This window comes from Brassica napus, chromosome C5 (genome assembly GCF_020379485.1).
Source record: "Brassica napus cultivar Da-Ae chromosome C5, Da-Ae, whole genome shotgun sequence".
NCBI lineage: Eukaryota > Viridiplantae > Streptophyta > Magnoliopsida > Brassicales > Brassicaceae > Brassica > Brassica napus.
Window position 1 is genome coordinate 182,930 of NC_063448.1, and position 22,649 is coordinate 205,578.

Consider the following 22,649-nt stretch of genomic DNA (forward strand, 5'->3'; position numbering starts at 1 on the left):
AAACCTTAAATCTTGGATAAACCGTAAACCATTGGAAAATTTTAAACTCTAAATCATACATTAAAAAAAAAATCTTAATAACACTAAACCCTAAACCCTAATCACTAAACCCTAAACTCTTGGATAAACCCTGAACCCTAAATCAAAAATATTTAAAATTAAACCCTAGAGTTTATGATTTATCCAAGGGTTCAGAGTTTACCCAAGGGTTTAGGGTTTAGTGATTAGGATTTAGGGTTTAGTGTTTTTAAAATTTAGTTTTTAATGTATGATTTAGGGTTTAAGATTTTCCAACGGTTTAGAGTTTATTCAAAGTTTATGGTTTAACGTTTAGGGTTTAGGGTTTAGTATTTAGGATATATGGTTTAGTATTTTGCTGAAGACCTAACAATATTAATTAATTTATTTTTTGTAACTATTTTTATGTATTTTTATTATTTTATTTTAAAAATATAATCTAATTTAGATATTTTATTTTATTTTATTTTTTAAAAGATATCAAATATCAAATACTCAAACACTATTGAATGATGAACCAAATAATCACGCAAAACAAATAACTGTACACTATTAAACTTTATAGTTTATATTACCCCAACATCTTTCGGTCTAAAATGAATAAATTAGCTTCTTTGTTTCTAATAGTAACGTACATTTTCAGTTTACTAGGAGCATTGCCCCCGCGCAAGCGCGGAGTTTTAGACATATTTCTTGTTTCAACTCAATATTTGTTAGGGTTATTGTAGCTGTGAATTTTGCGTTTTGGATTTATCATTGTTTTTTAAGTTTTTTATTGTTATAGGGTTAGAGTTGTGATGATGTACTGTATATGCACTGTTCTTCACTCATGAAGGACTAAACTGTGTTAGTAATGTGATTGATATAGTTCGTGGTGTTGCTTGCTGTGTCACTGACACTTATTGTTTGTTTGTCTTTTTAATTTGTTACTTGTACTGTTGAGATTACATAAATTATATTAAGGTCGTTGAGAGTACCTTTTGTTTCTGGATATTTTTTCTACAGTTTAGTTGTGTAAGTTGTGTATTAAGTAATAATTTTTTTTATTCTTATTATGTTGGTTATATGTTTTTTACTTTTAAACTACTTGTTTTTACCGGACATTTAAAACAAATATATGAAGACTTGTAGAAATAACTATAAAATGAGTGACAATTAGTATTTGAGTCTTAATGGGTTTTAAACGAATATATGTATTTCTCATAAGAAGACAATAGCATTGACATGTTGACATTGAGCATGTAAGCTATTTTTATAAGACAAGAGTAGTGAGCAGGTGGAGATGTTGTTGCCGCCTTTGTGTATGTTGGGATTGTCACTTGTATCTCGTGGTGTGGTTGTGTTTGTTTTTCTTTTATTTGATGGGTAATATGTAAACAAAAATCATTGTTAGTTGTATTTATCAAAGTTTGTAACTTACTCTGCTTTTTTGTTTAGATAATTTCACTGATCTTGGTTGTCGTTTTCGTCTTTTTCATAAGCATCTGTGAAAGTAAGTTTGTAAATTGTTAAATATTTGGCCGTGTAGTTTATATTTGTTTAGCTGGCTCAATGTATGTGTCGTTGAGTTTTAGTTGAGTTGATTGGTTTGGTATATTTGTTTTGAAATTTATTTGTAAGATTAAACAAAAAGAGAGGTGATCATTAATGATTCGTTTTTTTTTTTGGATTCTAGTTTTTGATGTTTGATTGTTTGGGTTATTTTGGTTTCTTTTAAACAGTAAAATAAAGATTTGTGTAAAATTAGATTGATAAGTAAGAGAGATAAATAGACGACCACAAATCTTGGGTATGAAAGATTTTTGATTATTGATGTTAGCACAATATAGACAGTAATATAAAGGGAATTATGTGTTGATTGCTTCTTACGGATCAATGAGGAGACGGATAACGACTCGAGTTGTTTCTTTGGTGAGGCCAGAGCCCTGGATAGAACAGATTTTCCCAACCACATCTGTGAGTTTAGATATCAGTTATGATATCAAAACATAATATAAACCCAGATGCAATATGATAATATACCTGGGAGTTCTAGGTTTGTGTTCGCAATCACTTGGAAATTATCGAACAATCTAATCTTGACTGAAGATTGATCTCAGGAGCACCCGTGATGACTTCATCAATAATGGTTAGTGAGATGAAACGAATGAGAAATGGGTGATCAGTTATCTTGTACATACTTGAGCACCTAGAAACCTCAAAACGATCGACTTTCACAATGGAACCAGCTTTCAAAGATGACATGTAATGATTAGCAAGTCCGACGAGAGAATGAATCACGGAATCTACAAATAATATTATTCAACAAAGAATCAAGAAATAAATTAAAACAATTATGTTAAATAAGTGTTATAGATCGAAGATTAACTTACCTTTTCATCAAGGAAGAGAACCGTGATTCCCACAAACTCCATGTCTTTCTTGAAGTTCAGGGAATCCCAGAAGCGAGGAAGCCAGAGGCTATGCACTGACTACTACGACTAAGATGGAGAGATTCGAAGGTTGAGTGATGGATGCTGGAACGTCGGTTTGACGAATTAGAGAGGCAAAGAGAAACATTTTCTAGAAGTTGGTTAAATTTAAGAGGAATCAATGAGTTTTGTGGACATGAAGAGTTCACCGGTGAAAAAATAGATTACGAACAGACACATGGCGCAACTCTGTAACTCAGACTTGTTTGAGACAGTGATGAAAAGAACTCAAACTCATGTTAAACGACAACAATTTACAATATGAGAAAACTATAATTGTTGCAAACTTGAGCTTTTTTCATATAACGTGATGAATCTCATTTAAAATGAAACCCATAACGCACTTGTAGGCCCGATCCTCAGAGGAAGCCGAAGAAGCAAGAGCTTCCGACCTTCATAAATATATATTAGGTTCGACCATCAATGTAAAAATTATCATTTAGCTTAGTGGTATAAATGTTGGTGTTTATATCTTAATAACCCGGGTTCGAGCCATGGACTTGACATTTTTTCACACTTTTTCAAAGTGGAGCCCACAAAACGCTGACGTGGCGCGCTGAGGAGTGAGCAAAAACTCATCTATTATAATATAGATTTAGTCAACAAATTTTCCATTCCAAGAACATTAATGGATTTAAATCCCCTATATATTAATTGAGAAGCATTTGAAAAATTAGAACCTTAATTTTGTATTAATTAAAAAACCCCCAAATCCTATGTGACACTCTAAATGCCTTCTAAATTCCATTTCAAAGAATTCTAGAGCGTCTAATATAACGTATAGTTTAATCTAATGCTGTCACATTATTCCATAGTTATATAACATTATAGAACATTATATTAACCTAAAATATATGAAATGTGTATTCTTTCCTTAAATAAAAGCTACAGAATTACCTAATATGATTTACATATATACGGAAATTAATGATTATGAATAATAAAGATTTGATATCAATTTTTGCATCATTCTTCATTTTTGTTTAAATTTATATTAATAAAAAAACTTAAACAATCACATTAACCATATAATAAAAAAATTGGATTTTTTTCTTATATGTTATATTTTGAATTTTTTGAAAATGACTTTAAATTACAAAAATGAGGAAACTTTTATATGTTATATATATTTTTTAAACGACTTTAAAATACAAAAATGAGGACACCTTATATGTTATATTTTTCTTATATGTTAGAATTTTCTTATATGTTATATTTTGAATTTTTTTAAAACGACTTTAAATTACAAAATGACATGTATCAATTCGATGGTTGATTTGAAAGCTTTCAAAACTATATGGAAGATAAAAGTCAAAATAATTCAACTGTGAAAACAATACTGTTCACTTTTTTCAAGAATGTGTTCGCTGGAAAAAATAAAGTTTTTATGTCATAATTTATTTAATGTCCACTAGAAAACATTATATTAACCTAAAATATAAGAAGTGTGTATTCTTTCCTTAAATAAAAGCTACAAAATTACCTAATATGATTTACATATATATGACAATTAATGATTATGACTAATAAAGATTTGATAACAATTTTTGCATCCTTCTTCATTTTTGTTTAATTTTATATTATTAAAAAAATAAACAATCACATTAACCATATAATAAAAAATTTGATTTTTTCTTATATGTTATATTTTGAATTTTTTAAAATAACTTTAAATTACAAAAATGATGAAACCTTATATGTTTTTTTTTAAAACGACTTTAAAATACAAAAATGAGGACACCTTATATGTTAGATTTTTTCTTATATGTTATATTTTGAATTTTTTTTAAACAACTTTAAATTACAAAAATGTAAGTTTTCCTTAAGTATACGACTAAAAACATTAAAATGACATGTATCAATTCGATGGTTGATTTGAAAGCTTTCAAAACCATATGTAAGTTAAAAGTCAAAATAATTCAACTGTGAAAACAATACTATTCACTTTTTCAAAATTGTGTTCGAGGAATTTTTTTTTTAAATAACTTTAAATTACAAAAATAATGAAACCTTATATGTTATTTTTTTTAAAAACGACTTTAAAATACAAAAATGAGGACACCTTATATGTTAGATTTTTTTTATATGTTATATTTTGAATTTTTTTTAAACAACTTTAAATTACAAAAATGTAAGTTTTCCTTAAGTATACGACTAAAAACATTAAAATGACATGTATCAGTTCGATGGTTGATTTGAAAGCTTTCAAAACCATATGTAAGTTAAAAGTAAAAATAATTCAACTGTGAAAACAATACTATTCACTTTTTCAAAATTGTGTTCGAGGAAAAAAAAAAGGTTTTTATGTCATAATTTGTTTAATGTCCACTAGAGAATATTATATTAACCTAAAATATAAGAAGTGTGTATTTGTTCCCTAAATAAAAACTAAGAAATTACTTAATATGATTTACATATATATGACAATTAATGATTATGAATAATAAAGATTTGATAACAATTTTTGCATCTTTCTTCTTTTTGTTTAATTTTATATTATTAAAAAAAATAAACAATCACATTAACAATATAATAAAAAATTAGATTTTTTCTTATATGTTATATTTTGAATTTTTTTAAATGACTTTAAATTACAAAAATGAGGAAACCTTATATGTTATTTTTTTTAAAACGACTTTAAAATACAAAAATGAGGACACCTTATATGTTAGATTTTTCTTATATGTTAGATTTTTTCTTAGATGTTATATTTTGAATTTTTTAAAACGACTTTAAATTACAAAAATGTAAGTTTTCCTTAAGTATACGACTAAAAACATTAAAATGACATGTATCAATTCGATGGTTGATTTGAAAGCTTTCAAAACCATACGGAAGATAAAAAGTCAAAATAATTCAAGTGTAAAAACAATACTGTTCACTTTTTTCAATAATGTATTCGATGAAAAAAATAAGGTTTTTATGTCATAATTTGTTTAATGTCCAATTCGATCAACCCATGATGTATTAATTATAGTTTTGTTCCATTATTTTTAATAAAAATTGATCTGATCCATCGGAAAGAAATTATATAATAACAACAAAAAATATTTTATATATGTAAATAAAATGATCACATATATTAAAAAAACTATCGATAATATATACAAATAAACTCATCATGCGCAAAGCGGAGGTCTTATCCTAGTTATATAAATAAAGAAAATCATAATGGGGTTCGTAGGTAGGCAAGTCGACAAAACGAAATTTGTTGATCACCAAGATACCCCTCAACACCTTTTGTTTTGGTTCGACATTATTCTTACAGCTTAAGGTCCAAGTAATTTCCACTATTATTCCTGGAAACTTAATAAACAAATTGAGCAAAAAAAAAAAGCCTTAACAAACAAGTGTAGAAAGTTCAACTGCTCGATTGTTTCAATAAAATAAGCTGACCCCCAGCACAAGTGCTGAGAAATTCACACGTAAATGGTCAGAAAGCTCCTTCCAATTTAACTTGCAATGTGGGTGAAAGATACCTTGATCTCTCTCTCTCTCTCTAGCTCGCTCTATATATTACGCGTTCATAATTCTTACATCATTGTATACCTTTCATGCATAACAGAAATATTAAAAAAGCCAAGTACGTATCCATGGGAGAAACTTTGCATAACGACGTCATCTATGTGGCGGTGAATCAAGATGTTCGAGAAAGTAAATCAACTTTGTTATGGACATTGAAGACTCTTCCCGTGAAGAAACTCTGCCTTGTTCATGTTCATATTCCCTTCTCGTTGAACTCTTCTTGTAAGTCTTTTAGATTGATTATCTACGTTTGATTGTGTTTTGTTTTGCATTTGAACATATAGACAAAAGAAAGAAAAAAATATAAAATGTTCACATATATATATATTAGATAGAAAACATATGTACCAAGCATCTTGTGTCAGAATTTATAAGAAATATATGTTACTAGCCAACACAATCTTAGTTACGTTAATAAGTCATGAAACAATCAACATCCTAACTTTAAAAATTAGGATAATAAATCATAACCAAATTTTAGTTTGAACCGTGGACCTAGCACCGAAACAAGTCAAGGTTTTGGGCTTATACGACTACTGTACCCCATTTGTAGTAAAGTCACACATCATGTTTGGTATTGCATTACCTAATTATTCTTTCTCATCTTACCAAGTAGTGAGTAAACAGTTTTAAATTATATCATAAGATGTTTCAGAGCGATTGCTATGGTACTTTTATCTGTTTACTTTCGTGGTGTTAGAATTGGAAATTGACTCTGTTTTGAAATGGTGTATAATTCAGCATGTGGGCTTGATGAAAGTGAGATCAATGCAATCCAAGAATCAGAGCTGAAATCCTCATATGATAGCCTCCACAAGTACCGTGATCTCTGCACAAACAAAGAGGTAAGTTTGTTCTCTTTGCAAAGAATCAAAAACCAGAGAGATGAGAAGTAAGCAACACGTCATGTATTGATTTATTTTCTGTCAATCGGTTTCAATCTCCTAGATATATATAGGCTCAGTGAAACCTCGTGAAAATCCAAACGGATAAAAGACATATGATAGATGGAGCTAAAAAAATGAAAAATGATGAATTTTGAAAAGATTGATGGAGTTGTATAACAAATACTGGTGCAGGTTGATGAAGAGGATGTGGATATATCACTGATATCAGGATATGGTGTTGGTGAAGGGATTGTGGAACTCATCTATCAAAACAATATTAAGAAGCTCGTTATGGGAGCAGCAGCTGATCCTCACTATTCCAGGTAAAGAAAAAGCTCGAGAACGGATCTACGTTTTTTCAGAACATCAGGTTAGAAAAATTGTTTAATTGAGTAAAAGCAAATAATACTATAATCTCTCTTTTAAATAATGCAGGGGAATGTCTATCACATCTAGAAAAGCAGAGTATGTGAGTCAACATGCGCCTCATTGCTGTAAAATGTGGTTCATCTGTAAAGGGAAACTCATCCAGAAAAAGTAAGTTCCGAGGATTGCACTTGTTTGCATGTGTGTGTATACTAGCGTTATAAAATAGTATTTCTTTAACATTTTTGTTTTTGGTTTAATAGGGAAGGAAGTTTTGGCATTGGGAATCCATCAGATTCGTTCTCAGGATTCGATGGTTTTGCTCAGAAACCAAGCAGAGGAAGAGGAATAGATAGTGATGACCAACCCAATTCACGTAAAGAGGATTCAGTAAGTACAAAGATTGATGAATATAGCTTAGAAAAAAAACACTAAATGTAAGGAAGATTGCAAAGAATCCTCCACCATCACCACCACTCCACTTGCCACTTCCATGTTTTCATTAGCAGCCTAAATTTGTTTCCCTAGTCAAGATTACTTATTTGACACTCTTATCCTGCTGCATTGAAAAAAAATCAGGGACGGAACCAAACACCAAAGGAAGTAAGGAAAGAAGATAAGCCAAAAAGCAATGACAGCGAAACAGACAGTCCTCCCGAAAATTTTATTTGTCCCATTTCAATGGTTAGGATTCTAACCATCTCTGCGTCTTGAAATACTACTATATTCATGTTTTCCCAGGGGGAAAAAAGCTAGGGCTTTTGCATAAAGATGCAATCATCATAATTTGATTTTTGGTAAATATATGTAGGAGATAATGAGAGATCCTCATGTGGCTGCTGATGGTTTCACTTACGAGGAAAAGGAAATAAGAACGTGGCTAAATGGAGGGAATGATAAGTCGCCAATCACAGGAGCTAGGCTCGCTCATCGCCATCTCACCCCTAACTACACTCTTCGTTCACTCATCAAGGACTGGCTCCATCTCCACCCAAATTACAAACATTGATTTTCATCTATATATACTACTGGAGATAATTAAGATGTCAGACTTTGTTGTGAGTTTTGGAATTTTCTCTGTAAGAAAAAGAAATATATGTATGATAAAAAACTTCTTGTTTTACTGTTTGATATATCATAGATTCATGCATCAGACATGGAGTCTATTTACGAGCATCAGTTTTGGGTACAAAAAGTTTTTCGACCCTCGTTGACTTGTCTGCATGTCCTATCATATCAAATTGGCGGGAAACAGCCAATCATACGTTACGGTGAATTAATGGGCCATGGGCCAGTAGGTCGTTATTAAGCCCATTATAAAGAACTTATCCCAAAGCGGACGAAGAACCATCTGACCGTTCACAGAAAGCTATGTTACGTGTCGTAATCTTAATCGTCCTTAATTATACAAACACTAAACGATTTTCCGTCAGAGATGTTGACTCTTGACTTGGCTCCACATCCCCCAAACTGTCAACCTAATCAACCGCCGGCTAAAGTACCGGCGCACGAGATTCGTCGCAATGTAGCGGAGATTAACCGGAGGTAAAAAATATACCGATGCTTCTCATTAGCAACCTAAATATACCGATATATACCGCCTTCGATTTTTGATTCATGAATCTTATTTTTTTAAAAGCTTATGTGAGTTGACATTTCAATTTTTAAATGCAGCAAGCAATTCCGTTTAATTTATCGTATGAAACGTGTCTTTTACGATATGAGAAATGTTCTACGAAGTCTATTGGTTGATGGATAGATAGATATAGTCTTGCATTTAAAATTATTGTGAACAGTGGCTCGCTCTCTGATGTTATCTACTAGTAAGATCAAATATCTTTCGTTGTCTGTCACCTTCCTTCTTTTTCTCAGAAAAAAATACAAAGTAGAGTAATACATATCACAATTGAGTAGGAAAGTGGTTGGAAACATCTTAGCAATTAGTTAGTTATCAAGGGAAGGACAATATAATCATGTGTCTACATATGTATAAATAAATATATTTAATAATTGTGCCTTTGTGTCTTATCGTGTCTTGTTTTGGAAAAGAGAGAAATTGTCTCTAATAGAGAAGAGAAGAGAAGAGTAGAAAAAATGGACATGGCAGAGGAGGCTTGGATTGACGATCCTGTTTATGTTGCAGTAAACAAAGATGCTGGTGAAAGCAGATCGACTCTCACATGGGCTCTGAGGCATCTCCAATTCAAAAAGCTTTTCCTTCTTCATATTCATCTTCCCATTTCCATGAACCCTACCTGTAATAACTCTTCTTTTTAATCGGTGATATTAGTAAATTTTTCTCTCTGCTTTCCTACTTGTTTACACTTTGCAAGCATTAAATCACACGAACAGATGGCTTTGTAGAAATTGATGTTTTTTTTTTAATCTTTAGATTCTTGATCGTAGGGATGTAAATGGTTTGTATCTGTGTTAAGTGTTATCTTTTATCAAATCTGATTGTAGCGGAAGACCAAGCTTTACCTTCTTGAACCAATTTACTCCGACAGTTTCCTTTTTTTTTTTGTCTGGGGAATTGCAGCAAGTGGGCTAGAACAAAGCGAGATCGATGCAATCCAGGTGTCGGAATTGACAAGTACATACGAGAGCCTTCTCAAGTACCGTGATATCTGCCTACATGAAGGAGTTAGTGCTCTTCCCAACTCATGAATACATTATTAGTGTGTGTCACAAAAATCTCAAAAAAACATTGATTTGTTTAAAAACAACAATTTCTGATCATTGAATTGCTTTTATGTTGCAGGTTAACGAGCAAGATGTGGAAATATTCTGTGATGTGGGAAATAACGTTGAGGAGGGGATTGTGAACCTTATCTATGAAAACAATATCAAGAAGCTTATTATAGGAGCTGCTGCTGACTCCCGCTACTCCGAGTAAGGACAATATCGACACTCGTTTATGTGTCTCCTCCTCATTGATAATTTCACCGATAATGAGTTAATAAGAAAATGCTCGCTCTCACTCTGGTCACATTTTTTTGTTTTTTGATGCATGCAGGGGCATGGTTAATATCACATCTAGAAAAGCCAAGTATGTGAGTAGCCACGCGCCTCATTGCTGTAAAATATGGCTTGTTTGTAATGGGAACCTCATCCAAACCAGGTAAGTTAGGAGGAGGATTTTACTATACTTCTGCGTGTTTTTGAGTAATTGTAAAGTTTACCTGGGTATATTTTTGTTTTATGTTTCAATAGGGAGGGACGGTTTGATCTTGAGGGTTCATCGCACTCCTCCTCCGAATCCTTAGCCAGCCTTCATGACCTTGATTCTGCTCTGATACCATTCGAGGACGTAGTAAGAGCTGAACCTGACAGCGAGTCACATGCCCTGTCTTCACCTGAAGACCAATCAGTACGTACAATCCAATTTAGTCAAAACAACCTAGAACTTTTCATTCAAGTGGTTGAATGTTTTCTTAATTGGAAAAACCTTTTGATTCGCTTAAAAGTCTTAAAACCTATGGATGAATGATAAAATGTGATAGATTGTAAATTCAAGGATCCAACACCTCTTCTTGTTAGTCAAAAACATTTCCTGTAGAACATAACACAGATGCATGTCTTAACTTTTCCATATGAGACTCCTGTGGTGGTGTTTTTATATCTTCCAGTGTAGAAGTATCTCATTTGTTCAGTTGATATGGTTCTTAAACAGGCTAGAGGGTCTGCGGCGACGTACTACGAGGAGCAGAGACGGAGACTAGAAATCGAGGAACTAAAGAGAGAACTGGAGCAACATGATAAGATGAATCGTGAAAGAGAGGAAGCACTCTCAAGTTCTTTTGGTGTCACTCAGATGCTGTACAGTGAAGAAGTACGTCGCAGGAGAGAAGCCGAGGAGGATCTGAACAGGGCTAGAGCAGAAATCAAAGACATGAAGAGGGTCCAAAAGGAACTCGAGGAACAGCTTTATATTGATTGCCCCCGTCGGTTAGATATGGTCGAGAAAGAGCGAGACGAAGCTATCAAAAAAACTGAAGAGCTTTTGGGAAATCTACATCTGGAGAAGGGTGAGTCATCATCACATTCAGCTTCATCCTCGTCGCAGTGGTCTGTTTCCAACGAGCCTCCCCCATATTTCATCTGTCCCATTTCAAAGGTTAGGACTCGAACCTCCACCTAAAAAGCTGATGTTTTTGTTAGGATCTTGACTTGGCTTCTGCTGAATATCTCAACTCTACTAAGCTGACACATACGCTAGACTATACATGTCCAAAAGTAACTTTTACATTTTGATATTTGTTTTGCTCTTTATATAATTCATTGCCAATTATTGCTCGTGAATGTAGGAGATTATGCAGAATCCCCATGTTGCAGCTGATGGTTACACTTATGAAGCAGATGAGTTCAAAAACTGGCTCGTTCATGGAGGTGAAAAATCGCCGATGACTAACCTGAAGCTTGTGAATCACAACCTCACACCAAATCTTGCTCTTCGTTCTGCTATTAACGAGTGGTTGCAACAGCACCCTTATTTCTTTGATTTGCCTTAAAGATATATATACATATATATATTATGTTGATTGTGTTGTGATTCAGTAGTGAATGGAACGTGAAAAATCTAATGAAAAAGTTGTCTCTTTTCACTGGGAAAAGTCTTGGAGATTTTTTTGTTTTTGTTTCAATAGTTGTTATGCATTGACTTGTGTTTTAAATACCACCTGTAGACTTTACTGTGTCCACCTTAGGAAAACTGAAACGGTCAACAAATAGAATGTTGAGGGTCACCACTAACCATTGTTGGTCTCTTTCTGTCAGATGCTTCTTTGTTTTTTTCCACCTTACAGGTGAAAAGAAGACAACACAAAGACAAAGGTAAAGGACATCAATGGCGGAACTCATGGCCATGGGAAATGATGTTGTCCATGTTGCTGTGAAGAACGATGTCAAAGAGAGCAGATCGACTCTGGTTTGGGCTTTGAGGAACCTTGGTGCCAAGAAAGTCTGCATCCTCCATGTTTATCAGCCAAATACTGCTTCTCCTGCTGGTAATTTTCGTTTCCTTGGTTCCCATTTTCGATGCTTCATTTGTAATTGCGTATTTATTGTTGATGTATTTCAGCACGTAAGCTTGAAGAACTGGAGGCTATCATGTACGAGACATTACATGATTATTTTGACATCTGTCAACAAGAAGGGGTATTGTTCTGTTCCGTTGCCTTCTTATATTATTAAAGTCCTTCTCTTCTTGCTCTGAAGGAAATTGTTGTGTTCCTCCTGATTCTTGTTCTCCGATCGCAGGTGAACGAGGACGACATTTACATATCGTGTATAGAGATGAACGATGTGAAGCAGGGGATATTAGAACTCATCCATGAAAGCAAAATCAAGAAGCTCGTTATGGGAGCTGCATCAGATCGTGATTATTCAGAGTACGTATTGGAAATCTATTATATTTTAAATCTCTAAGTTCACTCGTGTTGACTTTTAACAGAAAAATTTACCAGGAAGATGTTCGATCTCAAGTCCAGAAAGGCCAAGTACGTGTACCAACACGCGCCTAGCTCCTGCGAAGTTACGTTTATGTGCAATGGACATCTCATCTACACAAAGTGAGTTTTGAAAACTCTCTTTGCTTATGTTCTGTCCTTGAAGAAATCACCTTATTGTTTATGTATATTAAATACTCAGGGAAGCCAATCTTGAAGACCGTGTGGATGAAACAGAAGCCGAAGCTGGACAATGGAAACCGAAGCTCTATTCCTCTGCTTCACCAAAATGCTCGGCGGAATTGGTCTCTGCAATTGTAGCTTACATTGACACAAGGAGAGACAGGGACATGTTAGAGCCAACTGCATCAGAGGATCAATCTGTACGGTCTAAGCATTGTTGGTTGTGTTGTGAATTAAGCCAATATATATATCGTGCTTGCTTCTGTGTCTGTTACTAAATGACTGAAAGCTTTATCTGTCCTTTTGCAGGAAAGCGACAGGAATGATCAACTGTATAGACAACTTAAGCAAGCACTTATTGAAGTTGAGGAATCGAAAAGAGAAGCGTACGAAGAATGTGTCAGGCGGTTTAAATCTGAAAATGCAGCCGTTGAGGCCATCCGCAAAGTAAAATACCATAATTTAAAGACATGGAGAATGTTCTTTTTTTTTTCTTGCTTACAATTGTTTCTTTTTACTTGAAAGGCAAGAGAGTATGAAGCTATGTTCAATGAGGAAACGAGGCTAAGGAAAGAAAGTAAAGAGGCTTTGACAAAACAAAGGAAAATGGTGGAGAAGACTAAACAAGAGAGGGACGACGCACTTATCATCATTCTTAACGGAAGAAAGCTTTACAGTGAGGAACTGAGACGCAGAGTTGAAGCTGAAGAGATGTTGGGGAAGGAGAAAGAAGAACACGAGAGAACGAAGAAGGAGCTGGAAGAAGTGCGGGTCATTGTTCAGGACGGTACTGTCAGAAACAGAAAGGAATATGTTATTTGTTAAGACGAGTGATTTTGAATAATCTAGTGATATTGGAAAACAGGGATGAAGCTGTACAACGAGCAACTGAGACAGAGGAAAGAGATGGAGGAATCAGTGAAGAGACAAGAGGAAGAGCTTGAGAAGACAAAGAAGGAGAAGGAAGAAGCCTGCTTGATAAGCAAGAACTTGATGCAACTATATGAAGACGAGGTAATGAATCTTTAAGATGAGTTCAGGAATTAAAAAAAGTGATAATCTATCATGTCAAAACAAAACAGGTGAGGCAGAGGAAAGAAACAGAGGAGTTAGTGAAGAGAAGAAGAGAAGAGGTTGAGAAAGTGAGGAAGGAGAAAGAAGAAGCTTGCTCTGTGGGACAAAACTTCATGAGGTTATACGAAGAAGAAGCAAGACGTAGAAAAGGAACGGAGGAAGAACTCAGCAAGGTCGCTGCTGAGAAAGACGCAGCTAGCTCTGTCTGTTCAGATATTCTGTTGCTTCTTCAGAGCTACACTCGCCGCCATGGAATACCTTCTGGTTTCTCCGATGAGGATTCCGTTACCCGTCAGCCGCCGTCGTATTTCATCTGCCCAATATCGCAGGTACGTTGAACAGAACCGAACCTGAGATGTCTACTTCTAGGTAGAGGACTTAAATACACATATGTTATCATCTAGAGTGTTCCTCTCAAAGAGGTTTAGAACGGAACCAGTGTAGAAATTTCTGCTTGGTTTGGTCTAAATGATTGCTTGTGATTGATTTATAGCCAAATTTGGGTTTTGTTCGACCCGTTTGGCCGCAGATAGTAGTTTAAGGGTGTAGCTGGTAATCAAGTTTAGGAATGCTATAAATGCAACGAATTGAAAAAAATGGAATGCCACCTAATGGAATGATAGAAGTTATGGAATAAAATAAGTGGAATGGATAATTGCAGAAAAATATTTTTATAACACAAATGGTAACTTTTTTAAGGAATAGAATGGAATGAAATTAATTTTTAATTTAAATTAAATAATGTTAAAAAGAAACAATAATGTAACCATTTGTACACAACTTGGAAATGTAGCAAACAAAATGTACTAGGCTATATACAACATATCGATCAAGAAACAGTGAAATTTAAGCTTTTTTTTTCTCAGAAACAAACTGCATAACAATTATAAAAGGAAATAAGACATACTAGGAGAAAGCAAATTTTGATCGGTGGGTTTGATAGTCTACGTATCTATTCTATTAAAACACATGTTTGACCCATTGATAAAAGTTGGATCCAACAACTATTTCTTTTATCTTTATTATTATTTAGAATATTATTTATTATGTTTTATGCCATTAGACCTATATTTAAATTACCAATTGAAAAGACCTAAAAAGATGTAAAACAAAAAATATACCCGCCCTTTTTAAGGGCGGGTCAGAATCTAGTTAATGTTTAAATAAGAAGATGTTGCTATTATTTAGTTAGTAACAAACCTTAAAAATCTACCAGAACAGATTTTAAATTTTAAAACTTTAACAAATCAACTATCTAACTGCGATAAGTAAGTTAAAAAAAATATTTAAACTTAATTAAATTTTTATTTTTGATTTAGTTTGATTCCATTCCAGTCATTCACGTTCTTTTTTTATCATGAAAGGATTATAACTACATTCCATTTGGTTCTACCTATCTCACAGGAATTAATGGAATGACAATTGTTTTTAATTCCATTTAAATGGTGTATTTTCTTTGGAATCTCTTGGAATAAGCTATTCCAAACAGTTTTATTCCAAAAAATACCAATCCAGTTACACTCTAAATGTTTAGAAGTGAACGATCGATTGATTCTTGGTTTTTTCAGGAAGTAATGCGAGAGCCTCGTGTTGCAGCCGATGGATTCACGTACGAAGCTGAAGCCTTAAAGGAATGGCTCGACAATGGTCACGAGACCTCACCAATGACGAACCTGAAGCTCACCCACAATAACCTTGTTCCTAACCACGCCCTTCGTTCCGCCATTCAAGAGTGGCTTCAACGCAACTCTTAAAATGAATCTTTGGTTAGTGTTGTGAATATATTGAATCTGAAGCTTGATTATTTGTTTGTTGCTAAGTTGCTTGCTGTGCTGATGAGTGGAATTCACAAAAAAAATAAAAAAAACGGTTTGGTTCTTTGATAAAACAGTCTGAGAAAAACAATCTGTAGTGGCGTTTCCAACATCGCACGTCCCTTTTACCAACTAAACATGGTCCAACAAGTGTCCGCCCGCGATATGCCAAAGAGTCCTTTAATTTGCACACGTGAAATTTAGAACAGTTACGCGACGCGTGTACAAACCAGACAAACACTTGTGTTTCAAACGTGGGTCGGTATAATTGGCTATACACTGACCTTAGTATGGGATCGGCCACATAAGATTTTTTTGAACTACAATAATCTAATGGTTTACTGTAACATGCCGTCTTGTCGGTACGGTTCATACGGATTTAATTTTAAAATAATTAATAATTAATAATATATTTTCCTAGCCGGTGATCGATAGATTTGATGTATTCCACGCGCAGCTTGTTCCACGCACATGCAGTTTAGCTCAGATGGATTATTTTGAAAACCGGTATTTTATTCTAAAATGTTACTCAATATATGGTTTTTATTTGGTTTATGTTGGGTAAGAGCACTTTGACGACATGTACAATCAGTTTAACGTGAAATCACCAATATATTAATAGTACCTCCGTTCCCGAAAGTAAGATGTTTTAGATTTTTTTCTTGTTTCACAAAGATAGATTTTCTATATTGTTAAGATATTTTTTTTATACTTTTGAGGAACATTAATTGAGAATATTTGAATTGATTAAATTTTATTGATGAAAAATTATTGAAAAGTGTATAATAAAGTAAAAAATAAATTAAATTATAAATATTTATTAAATTCTTAATAAACGTGAATATTCTAGAAAATCTTACTTTCAAGAACAGAGGGTGTATCATACTGGCATTTATCAACTTGACATCCTCGATAGCGTGGTGTATGATGCCATCAGAAGTATATGCTTTAATGAATGACGATATATAACACTATGGCTAAGGTTTGTGAAAGTGATGTTTATTTCGATGTAATATGTTCATCATCTAACAAAAAATTATTGAATAGAGTTGCACTTCAAAAAAGCGTGTTACAATTTGTTTTTAATTAATACGAACAGTCGACAAAAGCACCATCGATCCATATCAGTTAAGAACTGATAATGCATTATTTATATGATAATATATGATAGGAGTGATTAAAAAAATAATGAAAATCAGTTATTTTATTTGTTTTATTCCACAAACCATTTACTTTTAATCGACATCAGCATTTAAGATATAAGATTGTACGGACAAGTAGGCATGCGGGTTCGGTGGTCCTTTCGGTTTCGGTACTGGTGATTCGGATTTTCGGATTTTCGGTGTTATACTCATAAGTACCATTTGGTTTTTACTAATTATAGGATTGGGTTCGGTTCGGTTCCTTCCGGGTTCGGTTCGGATCAGATTTAACCAATGTTTAAAATCGTACAAAAATATATTTTTAAAAACCTCGAAAATTGACCAAAAAATTTTCAAAATATATAAATTATTTACAAATCTAATCAAAAATTAGTTAAACTATCTAAATTAACTAAAAAGTATTCAAAATAACAAATAAAACAAACTACAAAAATATTTTGAATACTCTAAAATATCTAAATCACGTTAATATATATAAAAACATTAATATTTAATTAATTTCGGATATCTTCGGATCCTAATTTGGATTTCGGTTCGGTTCGGATTATAACCAAAGTCTAAAGTAGTAAGCTCATAAGTCTCATTCGGATATTTTCGTAAAATAGTTCGGATTCGGTTTCGGTTTTTTCGGTTCAGATTAATGTCGGTACTTCGGGTTGAGTTAAAAACGTGGAGGCCTACGGACAAGTAATTAACTTTTTTTTCATCGACAAATGATTAACTTAAATTAAAAGTTACGGACTAAAACATCACGCGCGAACAGTGAGAGAGTGCAATAAGAGAAAAAGTCAAAACCAACGAAGAAACGTCAGCGTTTTACACTTGCTAGTCTCTGAAACGACACTTTATCGTCTCTCCCACAAGAGATTTTCTTTTTTCCCTCTCTCTCTCTAGTTCCGTGTACCTTCCTCCATTTTTTTTCTCCAACTTTCCTCTTTCTTCTTCTTCTTCTTCTTCTGGTCCTTGGCAGGCATAGGAATTTGAAAAGTGAAGTATGATCTGGGGAAGATCTTACAGCGGTTACTTGTTAGTGTTGGGGTGGTTGTACGTGTACAGTGCTAGTTTGGTTTCTGGTGGAGACATAGTTCACCACGATGACTCTCTTCCTAATAGACCTGGTTGCAACAACAATTTCGTCTTGGTGAGAACTTTGATTGTTTAAAAAAAAAAAGAGGATTTTAGCTCGTTTTCTGTTTGTCTCTCGGGGTTTCAGATTAGAAACAAAAAGAAATAGGGTTTGGACTTTCCTTAAAGTTGTCTGAATTTAATCTGTTGATTGCTTAATTTTTGTTTGGTCGTTTGCCCTAGCAGATAAAGAGGAACTTTGGTTTTGAGATTTGATGTCATTCTAATTTTAAAAGGGTTAGCATTAGCCTCTGGCTCTACCTTCTGTAAAGATCGTTTGTTTTTAGAGTCTCATTGTGGTTTGCGTGCGTGAATATTAAAGGTCTTAACAAACGACCTAGAAACTCTCCATTAGCTATCTGGGGGTGATTAAGCCAGTTTAGTTTCCCTGTCACGTTTGAATATCAATCTTCTAACCAACATTACAATGCCACGGACAGGTCAAAGTCCCAACTCGAGTCAATGGGAAAGAAAAAGAGGAGTATGTTGGTGTTGGTGCTAGGTTTGGTCCAACCTTGGAGTCTAAGGAGAAACATGCTACCCTCATCAATCTCGCTGTTGCTGACCCTCCTGACTGCTGCACCACTCCCAAATTTAAGGTTCAACACTTTTCTATCTCTAATTTTTTTTTTTTACTTTTTGTTGTGTATTTCCTGTTTTAATTCCTTTTCTATTGGGTTTGGTAGCTTACTGGAGAGGTCATTCTTGTTCACCGTGGTAACTGCAGTTTTACCACCAAAACAAAGGTAGCTGAAGCAGCTGGTGCCTCTGCCATCATTATCATTAACAACAGCACTGGTAAGCTTGTCTTCCAAATAAATAAGACTTCTAGTTATCCTCTTTGAGTTTTTGCAATCTTGTTTTTGCAGATCTTTTCAAGATGGTATGTGAGAAGGGTGAAGACGTTTTAGATATCAATATTCCTGTTGTTATGCTCCCTCTTGATGCTGGTTCAAGTCTCCAAAAATTCGTCGACGCTAACGACACTGGTAAATTCTTCCAGCTGCGATTATTGTCTTTGTACCATATCTTATCCTTGTTTGTCACTTTTTCATCAGTGTTGATGACTGTATTTGTTCAGTTACTTTGCAGCTATATTCGCCGAAACGTCCAGCAGTTGATGTGGCTGAGGTCTTTCTCTGGCTTATGGCTGTTGGTACCATTCTTTGTGCTTCTTATTGGTCTGCCTGGACCGCTAGGGAAGAAGCCATTGAGCAAGACAAGCTGCTAAAGGTGCTCACTCGCATATGTATATATCTTAAAATTTTACCTTTTGGCTGCCAAGGAAAATGGAAGTCCTTTCGCTCAGACATTGTATTATAAAATATTGAACTGCAGGACGGATCAGATGAACTTTTGCAGGTATCAACCACCAGCTCTAGAGGGGTTGTTGAGATCACCGTGATATCAGCAATTTTGTTCGTGGTGGTTGCTTCTTGTTTCCTCATCATGCTCTACAAGCTTATGTCATTCTGGTTTATAGAAGTGTTGGTCGTACTCTTTTGCATAGGTGGCGTAGAGGTAGGCGACTGTCACCATTTTGAATTAAATAGCAGTACCTAATTGAATTCATCCTGATATTGAGATTCAAAGTTTTGTTTGGTGCTATCAGGGGCTGCAAACCTGTTTGGTCGCTTTGCTCTCATGGTATGCATGATGTTTCTTCATATAATTTCGCCTTCAGGATAAAATTGGGAACTGAGGTTGGATGTATTGTAGTTTCAGATGGTTCCGCAGCATTGGAGAATTTTATGTCAAAGTTCCATTCCTTGGTGCAGTCTCATATTTGACGCTGGCCATTTGTCCGTTTTGCATAGTATCTGCTGTTATATGGGCAGTTTACCGCCAATACTCGTTCGCTTGGATAGGGCAAGATATCCTTGTAAGCACCCACTTTCTCTCTTAACTGTCTGAGTCCCATGTGGGTATATGCTAATGCCTCTTGTCTAATGAGGATACATTCGTGCTTATGAGATAATGTTGCATTTTTCTTGCTAACAGGGAATCTCGCTGATAATCACAGTTCTTCAAATCGTCAGGGTTCCAAATCTTAAGGTAATATCAAATTGCCTTTCTGGATGTCTTTCTTTTCCATTGTGTATATTCGAACTATGTGCTTAAGAACTTGGCACCTAATAAACAAAGCTTTAAAATGTTGAAAATTGAACAATCTAAACCAATTAGGTGAAGACTGAAACATTTCATTGCTGCTGTTATAGAAGACCCATCTCTAATAACGGTGTTAGGTCATTGAAATTTAATGTAAAACAGGTTGGAGTTGTTCTTCTCAGCTGCGCCTTTATGTATGATATCTTCTGGGTTTTTGTTTCAAAATGGTGGTTCCGTGAAAGCGTGATGATTGTGGTAAGTTTTTTCCTTTCATTCATGCAAGATGATGTTCAACATCAGTCTGTTCCGCACTGATGTTTTTGATAAGAAGTCATTGACCTTTATTCGTTTTTACCAACATACAGGTAGCCCGTGGAGACAAAAGCGGAGAGGACGGCATCCCAATGCTACTAAAGATCCCACGTATGTTTGATCCTTGGGGTGGCTACAGTATCATCGGTTTTGGCGATATCATCTTACCTGGACTTCTTGTCACCTTTGCACTAAGGTTTGCACTTTGCACTACTACAATCCTCTCTCCATCATCTCTTCACTTTATTACTATATATGAACATGTCAACTAAAAGCATACAATAAGCTTAGTGGAATGAATTTGCCTGAACCTGGGGAAAAATTGCTCTTAAAGAAACACCCTCATGTAATGTTTTCCTGTGAGTTTGTTGAAGAATATAAATAGAACTGTCACTGAAACGTGCAATTGTTGCACTTGAAATGGGTCGGAGCGTCCATCATAAAAGCAATTTCTAACCAACAAAATATAGTAAATAGGCTTAATAGACAAGTTTGAATTATCAACTGTCCCAAGAGGATCTAGGCTAAGTGTTATGAGCCGAAGGAGCTGTTCTGAGATAGTGTTAACATTGCAGATACGACTGGCTGGCAAACAAGAAGCTCAAGTCAGGATACTTCCTTGGGGCAATGTCTGCTTATGGTCTAGGTATGATCCTCACCCTCATGTAGGGAAGAAGCAAAAAGCAAGAAGTTTTGCAGAGAATCTTAACTTATTAAGGTCTCTTGTGTTTCTATATGAATATTATTATTATATCACAGGTCTCCTCATAACATATATTGCACTAAACTTGATGGATGGACACGGGCAACCAGCTTTGCTTTACATTGTTCCATTCATACTTGGTAAGAGTCCTCAATTTCGGAAAGAAACCAAAAAGCTAAGCTATGATCCTAAGAGAATGGGTTTTTGTGTCAGGTACTTTGATAGTGTTAGGTCACAAGAGAGGTGACCTGGAGACCCTGTGGACAACAGGGGAACCAGAGAGGCCATGTCCTCACGCTCGCCTTCAACCTCAATCTTAGAAAAGACCCCAGCGAGATGAGTCTGTAGTTTTTTTTATTGTTAATAGACGCACACCACTTGTTAGGTCTATATATATGTATCACTTTCCCGCACCTCTTACAGAAGCAAACAAGACCCCTCCCTACACAACCTTTCTCGTATACTCTTTAACTCCCTCCCCCCTCTTTTACTTTCTTACGTCTGCTTATATTCAGGGAGACAGAGAACAGACTGGTTGAGGTTTTCTATCTTTACTTTACTAAATAGTTAGTTTTTTTCTTTCTAGAACTTGCTTCATCTTGAAAATATTCAAAAGAAACCAAAAAAAAATTCAGAAACAAGAAAATAAGATAGTTCCAGTTAAAACACAATTTAACAACATTTCATATGTTTAGCCGACCAAAAAAAGGAGAAATTTGGTAGTGCTGTCGATACATGGTGAGGGTTGTACTCATAATTCAGACTCTGAATTGGAGAAGTGTGAATGGGCCACATTAGGCCCACACTACAATGGGGCAGAAGAAGTTTGATCTGTGACTGGTCGGCCCAGAGGAAATTCACCCTACTCAGAAGCCATTCAATAAAATTTCTAATCTTTCATTTCAGTTCTGATACTTGAGTCTACTTTTCTAGATGAACGTATGCTTTATCCTTGTTAATCCCCTATATATTAATTCAGAAACATTTGAAAAGATGTAACCTCAATTTTGTATTAATTAAAATAGGCCCCAATGCATAGGTGGCACTCAATTAGGTAGTCAATTACATTCAATTAAAAAATAAGTAGGTCCACATTCGATTTTTATATGTTGTTAGATATATAAGTTGGTCAAACTATATGATATAATGATATGATATGTTATTTTATTTCCTTAAATAAAACCTACGGAATTACCATAAATGATTAATATATATATGACAATTAATGATTTTAATAATAAAAATTTGATAACAATTTATATCTCCTCCATCATTTTTTGTTTAATTTTATATTATTAAAATAAATTAAACAATCAAATTAGCTATAAAAGTAAAATTTAGATTTTTTTCGTATATGTTATATTTTGAATTTTTAAAAACGACAATAAATGACTAAAACTATTAAAATTATTATGTTAAAAATTAATGATCAATGGTTTAACATTTTTATTA

General features: G+C 34.2%; 3 protein-coding genes and 1 pseudogene across 5 annotated transcripts; all 4 read left to right on the forward strand.

Annotated features, from left to right (window-relative positions):
- The first annotated feature begins 5,906 nt into the window (after positions 1-5,906).
- On the forward strand, positions 5,907-8,443 carry LOC106358375 (U-box domain-containing protein 54-like). 3 transcript variants are annotated; one of them, XM_048758616.1, is made up of 8 exons: positions 5,907-5,953; positions 6,055-6,236; positions 6,756-6,859; positions 7,094-7,224; positions 7,337-7,438; positions 7,531-7,657; positions 7,847-7,951; positions 8,079-8,443. In XM_048758616.1, exons 2-8 carry the CDS (start codon positions 6,083-6,085, stop codon positions 8,274-8,276), a joined length of 921 nt encoding a protein of 306 aa, XP_048614573.1. In that variant the 5' UTR covers positions 5,907-5,953; positions 6,055-6,082; the 3' UTR covers positions 8,277-8,443. The 3 variants fall into 3 exon arrangements, with proteins under 3 accessions (XP_048614573.1, XP_013653601.2, XP_048614574.1); XM_013798147.3 differs by lacking the exon at positions 5,907-5,953 and having other exon boundaries at positions 6,013-6,236; XM_048758617.1 differs by lacking the exons at positions 5,907-5,953; positions 6,055-6,236 and adding an exon at positions 6,646-6,682.
- Positions 8,444-8,702: 259 nt separating this feature from the next.
- On the forward strand, positions 8,703-11,871 carry LOC106355321 (annotated as a pseudogene).
- Positions 11,872-12,005: 134 nt separating this feature from the next.
- Positions 12,006-15,849, forward strand: LOC106358374 (putative U-box domain-containing protein 55). The gene is made up of 10 exons (XM_013798146.3): positions 12,006-12,273; positions 12,348-12,424; positions 12,527-12,657; positions 12,733-12,837; positions 12,917-13,097; positions 13,207-13,344; positions 13,423-13,684; positions 13,763-13,911; positions 13,980-14,300; positions 15,540-15,849. The coding sequence occupies exons 1-10, from the start codon at positions 12,114-12,116 to the stop codon at positions 15,723-15,725; spliced, it is 1,710 nt and encodes a 569-aa protein (XP_013653600.2). The 5' UTR covers positions 12,006-12,113; the 3' UTR covers positions 15,726-15,849.
- A 1,936-nt stretch (positions 15,850-17,785) lies between these two features.
- Positions 17,786-21,782, forward strand: LOC106358373 (signal peptide peptidase-like 4). The gene is made up of 14 exons (XM_013798145.3): positions 17,786-18,089; positions 18,514-18,672; positions 18,760-18,871; positions 18,943-19,062; positions 19,155-19,306; positions 19,412-19,594; positions 19,686-19,720; positions 19,793-19,955; positions 20,075-20,128; positions 20,345-20,437; positions 20,548-20,690; positions 21,070-21,140; positions 21,254-21,337; positions 21,411-21,782. Exons 1-14 carry the CDS (start codon positions 17,943-17,945, stop codon positions 21,515-21,517), a joined length of 1,623 nt encoding a protein of 540 aa, XP_013653599.1. The 5' UTR covers positions 17,786-17,942; the 3' UTR covers positions 21,518-21,782.
- The last annotated feature ends 867 nt before the right edge of the window (positions 21,783-22,649 follow it).